Genomic DNA, 18385 nt, shown 5'->3' with positions numbered 1-18385 from the left:
GGCGGGAGCAGCAGCAGCAGGCCCCTCCCTTTCCACGCGAGCCTGTGTTGGTTTTGTTTTTGAATGTGCGACGAGGTCACGGCGGCTTGAGCCTCGCAGAAATGTGACCTTGGACGAAGAGAAATGAAGACGGATCAAATCGCTTTTGCTTTTCTGAATCCCGGGTGTCACAGGTGATCGACCCGATCCTGCAGGAACCAACCTCCTGACCCAACCCCAGAGGTCACTGGTCAGACAGCGCCGACCCCAAATATTCAACATGCAACAGGACATGCGAACAAGCGGGTAGCAGCCGAATTCACCACCGTTTTAAAAAGAACCATTCAAAATTTGCGCTATTTTTAGCGTGATGCGTTCAGGCCCCCCCTTGGCTGCCCCATGTCATGGGTCAGCCTGATTGAATTAAACGTGGTGGGCGTTGTAAGAACCACTGATTGACGAGATGAGCGCACGCATGCACGCACTTACACACCCCCCCACCCCCACCCACATCGTGTGGTTTAACTGTGTGACTCACCTTGGTGTTATCCGATGTCCTCCTCAGGTTCGTAGAGGCAGCTGACGTGTTTAAAGCTGATGTTGACCAACCCCATGTGTGCATTTGCACGTGTGCGTGCATGTATGTGGCGCACACTTGACTTGTTCTTCACCTGACATATTCTCACAAACAGAAATAAAATGTCTTTAATGGTTGTGGACATAAATCAACACAACACATTTACTCTTATCTCCATCCTTCTTTCTAATTTTATATCAAAATACGTTGATGAACAGGCAGGAAAAGGCCCATAACTGGATGCTAATGAGCCCAAATCTCAGCCCATTTTTATGGCAGAAAGTTAATGATAAAACAAAATGGATCAGGAAATGACCACAACTGACCTGAAATGGCAGAAACTGAGTTTGATGAATCACACCTGGTCTTGGACCCAAGTGGGTCATGAATTCTCGAAGAAGGAAACTAACTTCAGCTGTGAGGATGTCTCCTTCCAATCAACCTCTGGGAGTTTTTCCTCTGCACATTCACAATCACCCGTGTCTGCGCTCATAGCGCGGCGGACGGGATAATCCCGTGGACGAGGGACCCCGCAGGACAGTCTGGACGCTCAAGGTTTAAGCAGCAGGCCACCTGCTTTCTCAGCACCAAGGAGCCCACAGGGCTGCACAGAGGGGCGTAAAGAGGATTTAGGGGGTCAAATTTGGGGCACAATGGTCTTTGTTATGTTTAGGGAGAATCCCAAAATAACCAGGAAGGTTGTCAGGTTAAACATGTCAGGGTGAAACGTTTCATTACAGCAAAGGTTTGCTAATTGAACACGCGACGTGAATTAGCGATGTTTATATTTGGACCTTCCGACACCACAGAAGACGCAAATAGACGAGGCTAATCCATCCGTCTTAGAGGACATCCTGTCCTGATGGCAGGCAGCTTGAAGAAAACACCTTTTGTGAATGAACACTGGATTTATAAACACACCATCTGGATCGAGAGCAGCGCGGCGCCACAGAACCAAGGTCACCGACCGGACACGCGGGCCAGATCAAAGCAAGGACGACAACATCAAAGAGGAGGACGTAGAGAGAAAGTCTTCATCCGGTCACATTTTCATCTGAATAGAGCAGGAAGCTGTTTGAATATGGAAGGAACATTTTTACACTTTAAAGGAAAACAAACTGAACTGATCTTGATAGAAGCACAACACAGTGAGGGGGGAATTAATAGGTCTCGTTTGAATTAATGCACCTCATTTAAAAATCTGAGGGACATAAAATAGCACCAATGACGTCATTTTGAAAGGGCCCCACAGGCAGCTTGTTCATCCACATGAGGGGACGGAGCAATGGCCCCCACATACACACGTTCCCGGCTGGACTGGGAGAGAAGGCAGCTTTGACTTTCGGGGCTACGACCACCTGAAATTTGGTAAATAAGAATAAAAACCAGCCAGTTTTGCCTTTTGATGTTTTTATTTTGAGGTGCAACTGTCTAGTGCAAATGCAACGTCACATTAGTGATGGGCTGAGGAACATGCACGAAACATCGACATCACATGTGCCAGGCATTTCCCTTTCATCTAAATTCTGTCTCACGCCAAGTGCCTCCTCAGTGTTCCGCGCTCCAGTTGCACCTGGGAGCAACTCGAGCACTTGGCTGTACAAAACAATTATTTCTTTTTTTTAAAAAAGGACATGAAATATTCACTGTTGGTTAAAAAGAAGAGAAAAGGAAACCCGGGCGTCTCCAAGATGGCGGGAAAGTCTGAACAAAGTCGAGTGGACCAACAGAACGGCTGCAGGAGAGACGGCGCCCGGCCTGAGTCATGACATCGCAGGTAGTTCTAAAAAACCTGGCAAACCATAGATAGATATATGCACTTGCACGTGCACACGTACGCCATCGGACTAAAAAACTTTATATATGTATCTATGGTTAGAAACCAGGCACTTGGCAGAGTTTGTATCTGTACAAAGTTCACAACCAGGAAACAGTCACGTCGTTTAAGGCCCCGTTTACACGACGATTTTGGGTGAAAACGCAAAGCTTCAGTTCCGTTTTTGCTGCCCGGAAACAATATAAAAATGGGCTCCAGAGCGGAGCCTTTGGAACAGCCACAGCTGAGCGTTTTCAGGCACGCGCAGTCCTAGACCCTACGTAAGCGTAGAAGAAGAACTCTGAGCGTAGAAGAAGACTGGCGCGGCTCTCAAATTCATTATCTCCCCGTAAGAAGGGGCTAAACCTCGCCATCGGTCCACTGGAAAACTTTGGTGTTTGGCATGATAATCGCTGCTGTTGCTAAGGTGTTCACGTTGTGATCACGTGCTTCTTGATCCGCGTACGCGCGTCTGGGTCGCTACCGCCAACTACTGGCCCGACCTGTGTACTACAGCGCACTGGTGCTCTGCTCGTTTTCAATACGCGCCCGCGGAACTGTTTTATCATGAATTCTGAAAACGTTGTGTTAACGGGGCCTTAAATACATCAACAACTGAAATAACCCCCCGACCCCCAACTAAAAAAAAAAGTCCCAGCATGATTTTTATGTTCCAGAACAAGGGTGGTCTGTTCAAAAAGTCCCCAGATGCTGGAAAAAACAAAGACAAAACAGGAACACAGTCAGCTGGACGGTCTGACCCTCGCTGCAGGGATCAGAGGTCGTCCGTTGTCGTCCGAGAAGGAAAAAGTGCACAGGCCGCAGCTCGAAAAAGTAAAAATCAGCCGTGGGGCAGGTGGACGGTGCTGGGATGAAGAGGGAAACGAGACAATGGCACAGGTTCCACTCAGCCAGGGACCACGCGCTGCATCAGGGCGGAGCCTTGAGACGACGACAGGGGCTGATGTTACTTCCTGTCAGCTCGTCCTTCCTCGATTGTCTGAAGCAGGACAATGCAGGGACACACACACTCACACACATACACACACACACACTGGTGCAACGGCTGTTAAATAAAATGTGCAACAAAAAGGGTTTTCCGCTTCAGGTGTGAGCGCGTGTGCGCGCAGATGCTCATCAGTTCACAGTATGTTAGTTAGACTCCGCCTCCTTCCGGGGTTCCCCTTTCCCCAGTGTTTACGCTGACGTCCCCGAGTTTTGCGAGGAGGGGAGGAGCTGGGTGGTCCCAGGCGGGGCCGAGATGGGAGGCTGAGCGGTGGAGGTGGGGGAGCCTCCGGTCTGGACCTGGGCCTGGAACTGGGCCATCTGCTCTGGGCTGGCCAGGTTCTTCAGCAGGTTGTTCTCCTGCTCCAGCTGCGTGTTGCGCTCCATCAGCTCTTTGATCTGCTCCTTCAGCACCTCCACCTCCTCACGCACAGCGTACATCAGGTGGCTCTTGACCAGATCCTGGTGGGCACACGGAGACTCGTCAGAATTCCACAAATATATCCCATTTCCCTCAACAATTGGACTAAATCTTTACCGTGATTGTCTTCACTATTTGGTTTTATAACTACATTTGCGCTTTAAACACAGAAAACACTATAATTAAGCAATTACAGTGTTCAGTCAACTGTACCAAAAAATGTATTTATTTCTTTTAAAACTGATTTCTTAAGACGACTAATCAAAATTGGAAATTTTAGTATTGTGACACACAAAACCACAAATCCACTGCAAGTAATTTAACTGAATCAGTCGGGTGTATTTTAAATAGTTTGTTTCTATCAAAGCAGAATTTACAGCTTTTTTTAAAACATTAATTCTAAAAAGCTGCAAAAACTGCAGCGGAGCCCCAAACAGAACACAGCAAAAGATACATTTTACATCCTAAATTACTGGAATGGGATGTCACCATGGAAACGGCTTTATTTTTACTGCCTTCATTTTATATTTTGACAGTCCGAGATGTGCTGGAGCAGTCTCGGGGATTTGTGATGAATAATCTGAGCATCTCCCCCTCCTCCTCCTCCTCCTTTATGCAGCCAGGGAACAAAATGTTCCCGCACCGGGGTGGGAGGGGCCTATCACCGGCCGAGTTATTTATACCGACCCGTGTGGAGGTTGCCGCTTGCCTAGCAACACGGGCCTGAGATGAGCAGAAGAGGGGGAGAGGGCGAGAGACTATCTATTTGCATGGGAGAGAGCGAGAGAGGGGGCGGCATGATGGCGTGTGAACGTTAGCCCGGCCCGCATCGGGCTGCCAACCGGCCGAGGGTCCAGATCGTGACAGTGCAGGAAAAGTCCTGCAGCAGCAGGTGCAAACGCGCACACGCATCCTGCCATCGACCAATCCACCTGATCACGAACGCGTTCCAATCACAAACATGACGTCATGCTGCAGGTATGGGCGACGGTGTCAAAATAAAAGCCCGAGTGGATGCAGCTGGATTACGTAACAAATAGGACCAAACGCACTCTTACCATCGCCTGTTCGATCTTGTTGTCAATGGCCACCACACTGGCGCCAGATGAGCTGAAAGAGAAGACAAGCAATCATGTTGATGATGCAGCAAGCAAGAGGTCGTGAAGCGAGCGGAGGTTCGCCGCGGCCGTTACCTATTGTCGACCCGGACCGATGCGCTTTCTTTCCCCAGCACAGAGGACAGAAACGATATAGAGAAATTCCTCAGCTGACAAACGCCAAGATCCATCGCCACCGTGTAGCATTGGGAGTTCATGCTGCCATTAACACCCCCACAGGCGAGACTTCGGCGGCGCGAACCGGAGCTCCAGCGGTAGAAAAGTAGAAAAATCGCGCATCATTGGGAGCAGGAGACTCCGGGCGCCCGCAGCCGGAGGAGAGCACACAAAGACTGGAGCCACCGCTGCGGCTCCGCGCACCGCGGCCGCCTCTGCGCATAATTAATGCGGACCGCAGCCACAGTCGCAGCTGATTGGCGGAGGAGGGAAGCTCATTATCATAAAGTCTGCGGGAAAGCGAGGAGAGCGAGCCCGCCGGTATATAAACACTCATCTGCCTGGTCCACATGGAAGAAAATACAGGAGGGAGTCCTAAAGAGCAGAACATCGACTTGATCCTGACCAGTTTAATCAAAGAAAATTACATTTTGGCATCATTGTGGGCGGATTGTCTCCCCCTGTCGGTAACAGTTAGATATTAAAGCGGTCACGGTTTATTTTATTGTCAAATAACTTTATTTTAATTATCAAAGAACAAACCTAGGACTCAGAAATGTACTTAATGTATTTTTAGATACACTTGATTTTAAGTTGTGTACATTAGTCAGCAAACAATGATTTGATCGAATTTACGTAATTATTTAAGTAAATTAGTTCAGCGTTCCACGCTGTTAAGGGTGACAAGCGGCTGGACTATTTTACCCTCCTTCGGTAACAAGATCATTTATTTGGCCTTTATTTTCCGAAATTTCACAGTGAGAGAACAGAAATTTCGATGCAGTAACATTAATGTATAGAATTTAATGATTGAATTAAAAACACTTGATAACGACAACCGTGACTATTATCGTTATTATCATTATTAAACTGTGAAAACAACAAGCAATGATTATTCTACCAGTAACTACTGATATTTAAAAGTATTTTAACACTCATAAATGTAGAAATAATGTCTTCTAATACTTAATTTGAAATCATTTTAAATGTATAATATTTCAAAAATCCCTTATATTTCATACATCACTTTGTGTTAGAAGAAATATTAAAGTTCCAACTGCAATTACTTCAATACCAGAAACCTCAGGTAAGTAAAAAGAAAACATGATTAATGGTTTTGGGCGAAAGGAGGCAGCAGAACAGGATTATCACGATCATCTTGCCTGATCAAATTTAAATGATGGTTGTGGTTTAAAGGGTGTGGCTTTGCTGGCATCAGCACACATCTGTGTGTCAGCAGTGTCGGGACAGGAGAGGGGCTTTCTGTCCTCAAGCACTCATGGGAACTCCGACGGGGTGACGGAAAAATAGCCGTGTTGTCTTTTGTGTGCAGAAAGACTAAAATGTCTGTAAAATGAAGGAAAAGTGCGTTTGTTGTACATTTGATGGAGTTTTCTTTCTTCTTGAGGGGGGGGGGGCAGGAAAAAAAAACTGGAACATGCCAGGATAGACTCCTCCTTTTGGTCTGGATCTGACAGGTTTAAACCGACGCACACGCACACACATGCGCGCCCACACACACGCACACACACAGAGTATGGTGCATGTGTGGATGCTAGAACATGGTGTCGAAGTCCTCGTGGCGTCCGCATATGGACTCGGGTTTTTCAGATTACATTTCCTGGGTGAACGCAGCGATTCTTTCACTTTGCTGACGACATTCAATGGACAGAACTCCACACACGACAACCACAACAGTCACTCCGCCACCACCGCCGCGCTGACAACAACACCACAGCCTTGGTTACCTCTTCAGATGCTTCTCGAGCTCCCAGAAGAGCAGTTTTACAGCCATGGACGTCCTGCCTGCTCCTCCCGCCTCAGACAGACCCTTTTCTCTCATTGATGCTCTCAGGCTACACAAACACTCCCACCGAGCAACTTCCCCATCGACACAGCCCCGAAAGAAACCACCCCCGCCACCACTGCCTCCGTCCTCCTGACCCGTGGCCTTCGGCCCAGGACCCCCTGCCACACCTCAGCTGAGTTACACATAAGGGACAAACAAAGGTGGCCACAGCAGAGCTGTGTGAAGGGAAGTGTGCGTGCACGCCTGACGAGTCCTCGCTGAGCCAGTATCAGATATGGGAGGGGGGGGGGCTGTGATGTCACTGCCTGCAGGAATCACGTCACCTCCTCCTCGTCCCTGTTACATAAATGATCAGGAGAGATGATGCTGATTCCTCCAATAGGATGATCTCCTTGTGGCCACACACCCTGACGGGCACACCCCTGGCCACCCCTGAGCCCCTCCCTGCACTTCCTGCGGGGGTCGCGTTGTATAAGTACCATCATCCTTCAGCTTCTGACCACCACATTATAGTTCCGCTCCGGCTCACGTGCAGTTCCACGCTGCCAATAAAAGTGCCCCACTTTTCAAGATGGCGAGCTGAGCTGGACTGTAGCTCGGCGGTAAACATCCTCCCCACAGCTTTGGAGGACAAAGAAACGGCTGCAGCGAGCAGCGCTGGTTGGTGGCATCAGCTCACTGCACGCAGAGCAATAATAAACCCTGCTTAGTGAAGGACATGTCTTCGGTTCCTCGCTTCAGTTTACGCATCGCTGATCCCCCCCAAACAATCCACAGCCTGACATGTGACCACTGAGGGCACAGAAATGGATCTAGCTGAAGCCATTTTTTTAGGGATGTGTCCCAAATGCTCAGAATCAGGTAGAGAAGATCCGGATCAGCGATACGTGACAGAAACGTTCCGTTGTCCATACGTCCATGTTGTCAGCACTAACCATTTTTAGACAGCAGAAAGTAGGCGTGTTGACATATACTGTTGACTCATGTAAGTCGGGTCACGAAGGCGCCATGACGCATATGTAATGTCAATAAGACGGCACCCAGGGTTCGGAAAGCTCAAACCCAATAGCTGGTAAGACCAGAAGATATTTGATTCTATAGACGTCTTTTACTTCCTTTAAAGGAAAGGTCCAGCCAATCAAGGACGGCGGCAGGGACTGACTCAGCCAATGGCAGCACCGTTCCCGACATTACTCATTCATGATGTGTTTACGTCCATCTCAAGCTTTGTTTACCTGACATGTTCACGTCTGTTCAGTCTACAGTTAATCCATGTTAATCCTGCTGGTCCATAAACGCATCACTAAGCCGGGGACTAAACAATCAGGCAGAGATGATTCATTCTCACCACAATGGCCACCTTACAGCTTTATGTGCTTTTGTTCAAAACGGACACGTGCTAATATTTTTGGGTGTGGGTGTGGGGGTTGGGGGCTGAAATTGTCTCCCCGCCTGTGGAGAGGTTTAAACAGACCCACACAGCGACTGTGGTGCGGCCCCGAATGTCAGTTTAGACAGGACGGCTTCCATGTTTAACCACCAAAAAAACAAGGCGGAGCTTATCCCAACAAACAGCAGAAACGACCTCCATCCTGTCAGAGAGGCCTGAAACCAGCAAACGTCTCGTGCAGTCGTTGCACGTGCTGGAATGCAAAGCAACCCTCCCATAATTCACCCCCATCAAAAAAGAAAAAAGCTGGGTGCAAGTATCTACCGCAGCGCCAGTGAAAGCTGGAGCTGAGGGTGGCTTTGGTCAGGCTGCCGTGTGTGGTCCTCAGATCCAGCCAAGTCTTCAGCAAACAGTAGTTAGAGGCAGCACGGGAACATAACCGGGAACATTTGGGGCGACTTGTGCTGCTCCGCCTGACACAAACACATTTGATTCGCGTCCAACTTTGCAGAAAAAGCGGCGGAAATTTGGTCCGAGTTCATTTGTCGGCGGACCGACTGCAGAAACTGCTCGTGATGACGTGAGAAAGGAGGCCTATCGGGGTGAATATTCCTCGGCTCGTGCATGCGCTGTCTGTCCTGTACCACTCTGGGGTATGCGTCCTCCCACCGAGGCAGCTTCCTGCCAGCTCAAGGCGAGAGGATCGATAACGCCATTACAGCCCGAGCTCTCAGGCAACAGCCCTGATTAGAATCCCGGCTTGTGCGACCACACATTTATTCATTTGTTTCCAAATCCTGCATCTTATGCTTTGCTAATCACTCCAGCAGCCTTCTGCATCACTTGTCCTGCAGCAGTGGGGCGATGTGAGCTAACGAGAGTCCCTACATGTCCGTGTCTGTGTGTGTGTGCCTGTTTTCAAACTGGTGAAATCCGGTTTCAGCGTCTCCTAGCGCTGGCATTTACAGGAGAGCCGAGGCCGACGGCAGGAATTCTGCCATATAAATTTGAAAGCCACAAATCGCAAGACGAAGTATTTATGAACATCCGAGGAGAAAATAAATTTCCTGCAGTGTGGAATAACTCCATTTCTAACATTTAATTCCCAGCAAGGTCACGATCAGAATGAGACTTCCACTGGCGTTCGCAGACAAAACAAAGAGCAGAAAGTCCTGAGAGCTCTCATGTCAGTGCTGCCACGGGGCAGCCAGTCCATGAAGCGTGAGAGAATCGGTCTCCTCCGCGCACGCAATGCCTTACATAACCAGACTCTGTGCCATATGGGTCAAAGGAGGGAAGGAAGGAGCGGGAATGTTAGCTCGAAAAAGGTGGGAATACGCCTCGTTTATGGGGTGGATGAGGCTTCATCTCCACTTTAGAGGAGGGAGCACAGAGACTGCAAATTAGAATTAAAATAATTTCCCCGATTCACCAAGAAGGATCGATTCTACTGTCGTCAGAGCCGTTTATGTGGTCAAACTGTTCTGATGGCGATTACCCATGATGCACTGCCACAAGACAGAAGTAAATTGATAAAATGATTTTTCTTTCAGCCCCCTGGTAGATTAGCTTAGGGCCCCGAGAAGACCGGGTTTCTAGATTTAAAACGCTTCAACAGCGGTTCTGACATTTTACACCTTCAGATCAGACTTTTTTAAAAAGAAATTTTAAAGCTTTAACATCACCACCTTTTAACATCTGCCCCACTTCTGCATCCATTTTAAAAATCAAAAGAAGATATTTTTTTCCAGGGAAAACAAGCAGCAGCTCTGTCCTATTATCACATACGGGGTTTAAAGTTTTCTGATGAATGAATGCTTACGTTCTAAAGCAGGGGAATTAATGACAGGGGCCCCTCTTAACAGAGAAGGAACTAAATTGTAAAGACAGCATGTTGAGGCGTGAGGAGCAGAGATTAAAGAATTACATCAAATCTGGCTGAAAACAACAATTATCTCCTTCTGCTTCAATCTCTCCGGAAAAGAATGTCTGGCAGCTCCCTCCTCAGGCATCACGTCGTCGAATAAATCTGATCCAAGCATCATCACGCACGGTTACAATATTAATGTGCCAACAGGACGGATTCTGGGATTCCCACCGCTGTTGCCAGAAGCACCAAACACAACTGGCAGAAAATCCGGCTTTTTAAAATAAAGAAATCAGCCAAAAGGGTCAAAGGTTCCAGAGGTTCTGTCACAGTTGGGTCACACACGGTGAAACTGAAACAGTGGACTCAAAAACCGTTTGGGCTGAAAGATCAAATTAGAAGTGAAACAAACGACAAACATTCATTTAACCTCTGGAACAAACGGGTACAATTTCTCGGAACCTGCAGGAACGTCGGAACGCCTGGAAGTACAACAAAAGAAAATTAATTAATCAAACGAACCGCTTCCAAGGTTCCTTTGATGGTCTTTCTGATTTAACCAGAGTCAACGATGTCGCCGTTCCTGCTGAGTCCAGCCTGTCAGGAACCAATCGGAAAGCTCCAGCAACAATGCCGACAATGCCTCCTGGAAATGTGCAGTGGCACCGGGAAGAATTTCCCACTTGTATTTGTCACATGAAATTACAGGTTACAGCTGAGGTAAGGCCTCCGAGCTCAGCAGGATATTTGCCATGTTGGTTCCATCAGGAATTTCAAGTTTCTCCCTGGTTCAAAGAAACAGAACGACTTTTCTCTCGCCAGAAGGGCCGGGAGGCTGAGGCCGAAAATAAAATATCAATAAAGGTGTCAAAGGAGGAGTGATTGATGGCACTGGCCTAAAGGGAAGCCTGGGATCCACAGTCATCCAGTCTGAGCTCATAAACACACACACGCACACACACACACACACACACACGCGCACACACACACACACAAATTACTCTCCTCCCAACCACCAACAAAGGCCATGAGAAAACAAAGGCGTCAGAGCTGGATTGTTATCTCCAGGAACGCCGACATTCCCACTTAAACCGGGGTTCCTTGATGTAAATGATTAAAAAGTCAAAGACACAAAAGCAATTACAAAGTGGAGCAATTGTAATAAAATAAAATAAGAATTTTAGGACAATTCTAAATTGCAAAATAATCCTTCAAAAAGGGAAAAAAAATATAGATTTCAGAATGTTTTTCTTTTCCTTAAACGTTTAAATATTTACACTTTTTTCTCACAATAATTAAATAAAATAAAATAATTAAATAAAATAATTAAATGTTAAAAAGAATAAAATAATCTGAACTAAATAAAATTGTCCATTTTTTGACAGAAAGAGCTGCTAAACTCCATCCACACATTTACATTATGCTGGGAAAAAATATAGAAATGAGGAGTGATTTTGTTTTGATGAATATCAATAAAAACAATAAAAATCAAAGTTAAAGTTAACATCACATTCTCCAGGGTATCAATTATTCCATGCTATTTGTTACTGAGAAATTGAAGTGAAAGCTGGAGTCAATCCTTCAAATAATAATAAAAAAAAGAATTATGTGGCAATATTGTCACTCATAATCTGTTATCTCTAAAATTGGCAAGTAAAAAATCTATTCATTACAAAAAAATGTGCTTTTTAAACGGCTTTCAAAACAGAAATTTCAAAATTAACACTCTAAATGTCACCCTTTCCACAAAAATCTGTTCCCCGACAGATTTTGGTCGTTCCTCAGGCCGGGACAGTTAATAACCGAATCCCCATCATGCATCACGAGCAGCTCGTCGGTACAACCATTGCGTGCACTTCTCTGCTCAACTTCATTCGAGGTCAGTACTGCTCAAAGAACAAGACGAACAGCAGGCAGGGAGTTTACGAGCTCATAGCGCCACCGCGTGGTGGGACAGGGAACTGCAGCACTCCCATTTAATCGGGACAAATGAATGACATTTATGGCGAATAACACCATAAGATGGTTAAAAAAAACACGTGAAAAATAATCTGTCCATCCATTCCAAGGGCGTGAGTCAGGAATTTCACATGTTCTATAAAGATGATGACGTCACCTCTCCTTTATGGACAGATCCAGTTTCTCCAGGTGAGCTTTATTGCTCTTCGCATCACGAGCTTTGCCCCGAAGGAAATGAGACACGGCACCAACACAAAGCTGCAGCAGCCGCGGGACAAACTCAGACTAAACTCTTTAGTACCTGTCAAATCCCACCTCCAACGGCGAGTTCAAAGCTTTATTTGTTCAATCAAGTCCAAGCATTTCTAATAAATGTGGGCGTTGTGCAGGCTGGTGCATGGATTTATAATAGGAAGGTGTGCCATTAAATAATTCTGTTGGAGTTGAAGGAACTCCATGATTTTGTTTTGGATACCAAAAATAAATATCCACAGAGTTGCAGTAAAATAGCTGAATGCTCAGTATTTTAAATAAGGTCAATGCAGGTTGATGCAATACAGGGGATTCCTTACTTAATTACCCGATTCCAAGTTCTGAGAGGCCCTCAAACTGGTTAACTGCTGACAGGCACACAGTAAATCAAAAACAGGAGTGTCAATATTAACAAAACACAACGTACGAGCCAGAACCAGTATAACCACAGACGTCTCCATGACAACATCGGGCCGAGTCCGAAAAATACAGCGGCTACCAGTCACACGTTCAGGTTCTCGGTCCGTAAAATCAAACCGTTGGGCGGATATTTAAGCCATAAAAGGAGCATTAAATTGCAGTCTGGTTTATTGTAGCTGTAAAACAGAGTCAACATTCATCCAAACGTGCACGCGCCTTTTCACTACCACGTTGATTGTCCCACTTCCATTTGTGGCCGAGCTTCAACTGCTGCAGAGCAACTTTGATTGTTAAGACTGAAAAGTGTTTTGTGCTCATATCCGTGAATGATTACAGCATGGAAGGATGAAGTCATGCTCACTCACAACACACCCTCAAGAGCTGTAAAAGTGTAATAACACAATTAAGAACCCTGGCCTTACAAATGTTTGCAGTGTCAACACCAGGATGTTTCCCAGCGTTGTGTTGGGAGGGCTAATGTTGCCATGGTAAATAATTCCAGCTCAATACATTCAGAAGCATTCAAAAGGTCTATTTTTTGCTTCGGTCAACAGCAGAGTCCAGAATACTGGGCTGACATCATCCAGCGATTGGAAATGATCGATGCCTGACTTCAACAGAACGTGCTGAACGCAGGCTTTAATTATTGACTGCAATGATTGGAATCTCCATTAGCGTGTCAGACGGCTGCCACCGATCAGAGCGAATACTGACAATATTGATCAGCCAGCTGACACGGTGGAACCGTCTGGGTCTGGGACTCTGCTGGACTCATTCCAGACCTCCAGGTCAGGTCACATCTGTCTGCTGAGGGGAAACTCACCCTGCAAGTAGATATTTTCTATCTGCCGTCTCAAGTGGAAGCTCCAGTACGACTGACAGGTTCACTGACAGATTCAGACTGACAGCAGGTCAAACCTGCAGCTGTCAAACCCAAATTCCTTCTCAAGCACAACTCAAATAATGCGCAGATGAGCGGAGTTACAGACGTGTTCAGTCCTGGTGTATTTAAACACGCACGCCTGAGATCAAACAGGAGGAGAATCAACATTCTTTACTGTGGGCTGCCACGCCACCGCTGATGCACGTGGGGGTTCGGAATTCCTCAATGGTAAATACGGGTGTCTGGTGCACGTGCAGGAGAGTGGAGAGGACGGGGGGGGGGGGGGGATAAACTGGCCTGAGGTACAAGTGGAGCAGTGGTGAGGCGGAGGAGGATAAGGAGGGAAGAAGAGAGCAGAGCCAGGCTGCAGCGTGACACCAGCGTTACAAAAGCAGCCACGTTTCTGGTGCACGGACTGCAGGACAGTGGCTGATTCATGGCAGGGAAACACACCAACCCAATGGAGAGAGACAGAAATGCCACACACACACACACACACACACACACACACACACACACACACACACACACACGCTCCTAACAGCCTGCTGGTAGTTGCTGACAAAGGGCAGCAGTCCCCCACCCAGCTGTGTCTGCAGCTGAGCGTGACCACAGACTTCGTCCACACAGGAGCAGCACCTGATTTCGATCTCCCGAACTGAAGCCGGGCAGCTGGAAACAGCCCCAGATCGGCTCCGGCTCACCTGCTGGGCGGCTTATTGAATCAGGAGCGTATTCACGAGTTTGCAAAGCGACTGCTGCTTTCATTGTTTAGGTCTCGCGATGCATCTGTCGGCCAGTGGGGAGCGACTCATTCAACTGTTTGTGTTGGCGTCCGAGAGCCAAGAATGTGTTTCACATCTCAGATGTGGTCTTCGGGCGACACCGAACATTCAAACCTCTCGCCACAGACACGATTGTCACCTGAACGCACCGCAACAGCAGCAGTCCCCTGACAAACAGAAGACGGGACATCATTTCTCTAGAGATGAAATCAGTTTAGCATTTTTGACATTAGCAGCAGCTGATATGACCCCAGTGTGCAGAACACAAGTGCATATAAATAAACAATGCAGCTGAGCTGATAAGTACCAGGAATCTTGGGAAAAAATACTGGGCGACAAACCGGAAAAATGTCCTGCCATGGAAACACTGTTCAGCAAGTCTGGGTGATGCAGGGGTCAACCGGGACATCTGCCACGTCTCCAATGTGAGTCAGCTGCTTCTACTCTAAACTCTTACGCGGACTTTAAACACATTTGGAATTAGAATGTCCAGCAAGCTGTTGTTCACCTGCTGCCCTCTAAGCCTGTGGCAGGAAACCAATCGCGTTCATCTGGGCGCACAGTTGCAGAGTTCAGTTACGGTGGCAGAAACTGACGGCTGTTGAAATAACGAGGCTAAAACCACACAATCAAGATCAAGAGTGATGGCGACCGAGGCTGGCTGAGCTCACCTGTCTTCTCCTCCTTCGTGCTGAGCCCTGAAGCCCGCGGCGGCAGCAGCCATGAAGGCACTTGCCTCCGCTGACATGCCCATGTGGGCCAGTGATCCAACAGAGCCGCCCGCCTCCACCATCCCCTCTCCTCCAGACAGCCTGGGCAGACCCAGCAGGCCCTGGTGCTGGAACAGGAGCTTCTGGGCGTCCTCCAAGTGGGAGGACTTACTGAAGGTCACTGCTCCAGGAACATGGGGAAACGCTGCACCCGGGGTGAGAAGGGGCTGGAGGACAGCAGTCAGGGGGACGGACGGGGCACCATGGGCGGCCACGCCTGGGGGGGTGACAGTGGAAGGGGCATGGACTTGTGGTTGAGGGCTGATCTGAGCTGGAATGCTCTGGGGTAGTCCAGTAAATGTTGCCTGGGCAGGTGGTGCCTGACGTGGAGTCGGCAACTGTTGAGCGACGGCGGCGATGGCTGGGCCTGGGGTTACCGGGGGTCCGCCGGTGATGTGCGGCTGCAGAGACTGGACCTGCGTCTGGAACGGAGCAGTGGGCTGGATGAAATCCGGCTGCCTGACCCCCCCTGCAGCCATGAGTCCTGCATGCAGCTGAGGGCCAGCACTGAAACCGCCCTCTGCTTGTTGGGGATCCACAACACCGGGCAACTGATGGGGCAACATGAGCGGAGGCTGACTGAGGACGCTCTGCGGCGGTGCTGCAGAGAAAGTGAGCGGTGCTCCTGGTTTCTGTGCGGGGGCCGCACCAACAACCTCCGGGGGGGAAACGTAGCTCAGAGGAGTGGTTTGGGTGAGCCCCTGAGGCGGGCTCTGAACGGCCTGCGGACTGGTGAAATCCTGGCTCGGTGGTTGATAGGGCTGTAGCGTGTGGGGCAGCTGGACAGCAGGTACACTCTGACTGACTCCAGCAGTTCCTGTCTCTGGCTCTCCAGCCACATCTGCACCTTTCTGTGCCTCAGCTGCAGTGGGATGGGGGATCTCCTTTTCATAATATTCTGTGCACGTCCATCTACCTTTGCGGAAAGGCTCAGAGTTAGTGTCTAATTTTACGACCCGAAAACGAGAAGCGGTGGCTGTTTGAGTTTGGGTGTGGTGGATCTGGCTGTTGGGAGGCGCAGTTACAGAAAGACTGGCCCCTCCTCCAGCTGCCTGCGCAGCCACATTAGTGATATCAACAGCTGTGGGAGGAGGAATCACTGCAGCCATGTTAGAAATGTTCCCACCACCTGGCTGATGTGGCTCAGCGGCGTTCCCACCTACGCTGGGGGCCGATGCGTGGTTCGTGCCAACTGGAGGTTTGGCGTTTTCCAACAAAACTGGCCTGTGTGGCTGGCTCAGCCCGGATTGGGAGGCCGTAGCTGGGCTTGACGTACCCAAGGGAGTCAGAGTTGGTAGCGAAGGTTCTCCCCCTCCCAAACTATCAGAGTGATGATGGCTGTGTTGTTGAGGGTAATATTGATGATGCACAGACCCATTTACCATTGAGGTATGCTGATGCGTTCCATGGGGTTGAAGGGGCTCATTAGGGGACACAAGTCCAGGTGTTTCAACCCCATAAAGACTGTTCAAGGTCTCATTAGATGAGCTTCTCTCCGGCAAACCAGTATCCATGGTTCTTGGTACAGAAACGTCCAGCATGTCAGAAGAGAGGTCCTCTGTGTGAGACTCGTCCAGATCATCGTAGCTCTCCGTGTCATCGGCTAAACTGTTGTTTCCACTCACGTTGATCTGAGCCGAAGTTACGCTCGTTATCTGAAAGCCACTTTTCTTTTTCACCTGGGCCCCAGTCACTTGTGACAGCGGCTGGTGGTGCAGTGCCGGAGAGGAGGATCCAGCCTGGGTTGGATTGTCGTCGCCCGAGTTGACGCCACCGCTTCCGGCGGAGGAGGACGCGGACGCACCGCTGCTCCCCTTCCTGTAGTGGAACGCTGTTTTTCTGCTCCCGGTCGGGTCTCCAGAAAAGTCCTGGTGGTGCATCGTTACCGTCAATTAGTTGTTAAAAGAGGACAGCTCTTTGCGCAACTGCTACTAGCTAACAGAGATGCTAGCTAGCTGGGTCAGCTGCAGCGCCGCGATACTAAAGAGCCATAAGTGAGAAGTCAGATGATTTATGTCCTCTACAAATCAAGTTCAGCGTTCTGGGCTCGAACTCGACAGACTGCAAGCAGCCTCGTTCTCTTTGACACACCAATCACTCCAAACTCTATAAAGACGTAAAAGGTTGATGCAAAGAGCAATAAAAAAAAAAAGATAAACAACAAAAAGAAATTTAACAAGCTGACAGTTAGCTTAAACTGTGTTGGCTCGCCAGTAGCGCTGGTCGCTGCAGTCTTCTACATTTCTTTTCGCGATCGAGTTTATTTTTTCAAGCGTTAGTGTCACAAAAGCATTAATAAGATGGTCAAGTCCAAAGCAGCGTCGGTGTTTAGAGTGAATGTGGAGGCTCCTTAGCTGGCCGGTGAATGTCGCAGGAAATCATTCGTCGCATCTTTTCCCGGACGACGAGTGTCTTTTTAAACGCACCAAAAATGAACCTAACGAAGAATTAACTCCAAGCATTCACAATGAGAACTGGAATCTGAACAATAGCAGTCTTTGTGGTGGTAAAAGGCGCTCGATAATTCCATCCCGGTGTCTCTTATGGAGTCCGTGTTTGCTGTATCATTGCCGGTGAGCAGGAGCAGCTAACGGGCTGTCAGTCTCAGAGGAGGGAGGAGGAACGCAAACACTGCGACCGCGCATGCGCATGTGTGTCCGACGCCTCAGCTGGGTGGTAGGTTCACGAACAATCGGACAAACTCGCACAACAATAAATAATTGACCTCTTAGGTCTCATCCGTTGTTTTTGGTAACATATATTCCAACATGAATTTTCCCCCTTAAAATAAGCACAGTTTATGACGGTTGTACTGTTTACAGAGAACACCTTTATCCAGAGCAAGCAAGTATTCAGAGCGGGATAATTCCATTTTACAATAGTTGCTAAGAGTTTGAAGGAACCATTAGGCTGACTTCATGTTTTCTTGGAATCGACTCTTCGGAAGTGCGACTATTACAGTGTTGTTTACAAACTTCGAAACTTTGAATATGTTTGCTGATGGACGCGAATTCCAATCACGAGTCTATTTTCTTTCTAACAAATATAGCATTAAGCATTTCATTTCAGTAATTTCTCCTATAAACACACAAAAAGATGAGCTCTATATTTTATCCCGATCGCTTGCAAGACAATCCAGACTTCTCACGTTGTTGGTCCTGTCTATATGAGTGCAGG

General features: G+C 48.1%; 1 protein-coding gene across 3 annotated transcripts; it reads right to left on the bottom strand.

Annotated features, from left to right (window-relative positions):
- Positions 1-1949: 1949 nt before the first annotated feature.
- Positions 1950-17823, bottom strand: zgc:65895 (TSC22 domain family protein 1). Of its 3 annotated transcripts, none has more exons than XM_011606298.2 (3): positions 15110-17823; positions 4857-4908; positions 1950-3839 (listed from the first exon to the last, which is right to left on the bottom strand). In XM_011606298.2, the coding sequence occupies exons 1-3, from the start codon at positions 17086-17088 to the stop codon at positions 3570-3572; spliced, it is 2301 nt and encodes a 766-aa protein (XP_011604600.2). In that variant the 5' UTR covers positions 17089-17823; the 3' UTR covers positions 1950-3569. The 3 variants fall into 3 exon arrangements, with proteins under 3 accessions (XP_011604600.2, XP_029695990.1, XP_029695989.1); XM_029840130.1 differs by lacking the exon at positions 15110-17823 and adding an exon at positions 6821-11123; XM_029840129.1 differs by lacking the exon at positions 15110-17823 and adding an exon at positions 4992-5913.
- Positions 17824-18385: the final 562 nt, after the last annotated feature.

This window comes from Takifugu rubripes, chromosome 8 (assembly GCF_901000725.2).
Source record: "Takifugu rubripes chromosome 8, fTakRub1.2, whole genome shotgun sequence".
Taxonomy (NCBI): Eukaryota; Metazoa; Chordata; class Actinopteri; order Tetraodontiformes; family Tetraodontidae; genus Takifugu; species Takifugu rubripes.
This window is presented reverse-complemented; position numbering and strand designations above follow the sequence as displayed.

Excerpts from the sequence above, each read along its gene's own strand:
- zgc:65895 (XM_011606298.2), bottom strand. The coding sequence starts at position 17,088 with ATGCACCACCAGGACTTTTCTGGAGACCCGACCGGGAGCAGAAAAACA. Across the intron at positions 4,909-15,109 it reads CACGAAGGAGGAGAAGACAG|CTCATCTGGCGCCAGTGTGG; the intron begins GTGAGCTCAGCC and ends CTTCTCTTTCAG. Across the intron at positions 3,840-4,856 it reads ACAAGATCGAACAGGCGATG|GATCTGGTCAAGAGCCACCT; the intron begins GTAAGAGTGCGT and ends TGTGCCCACCAG.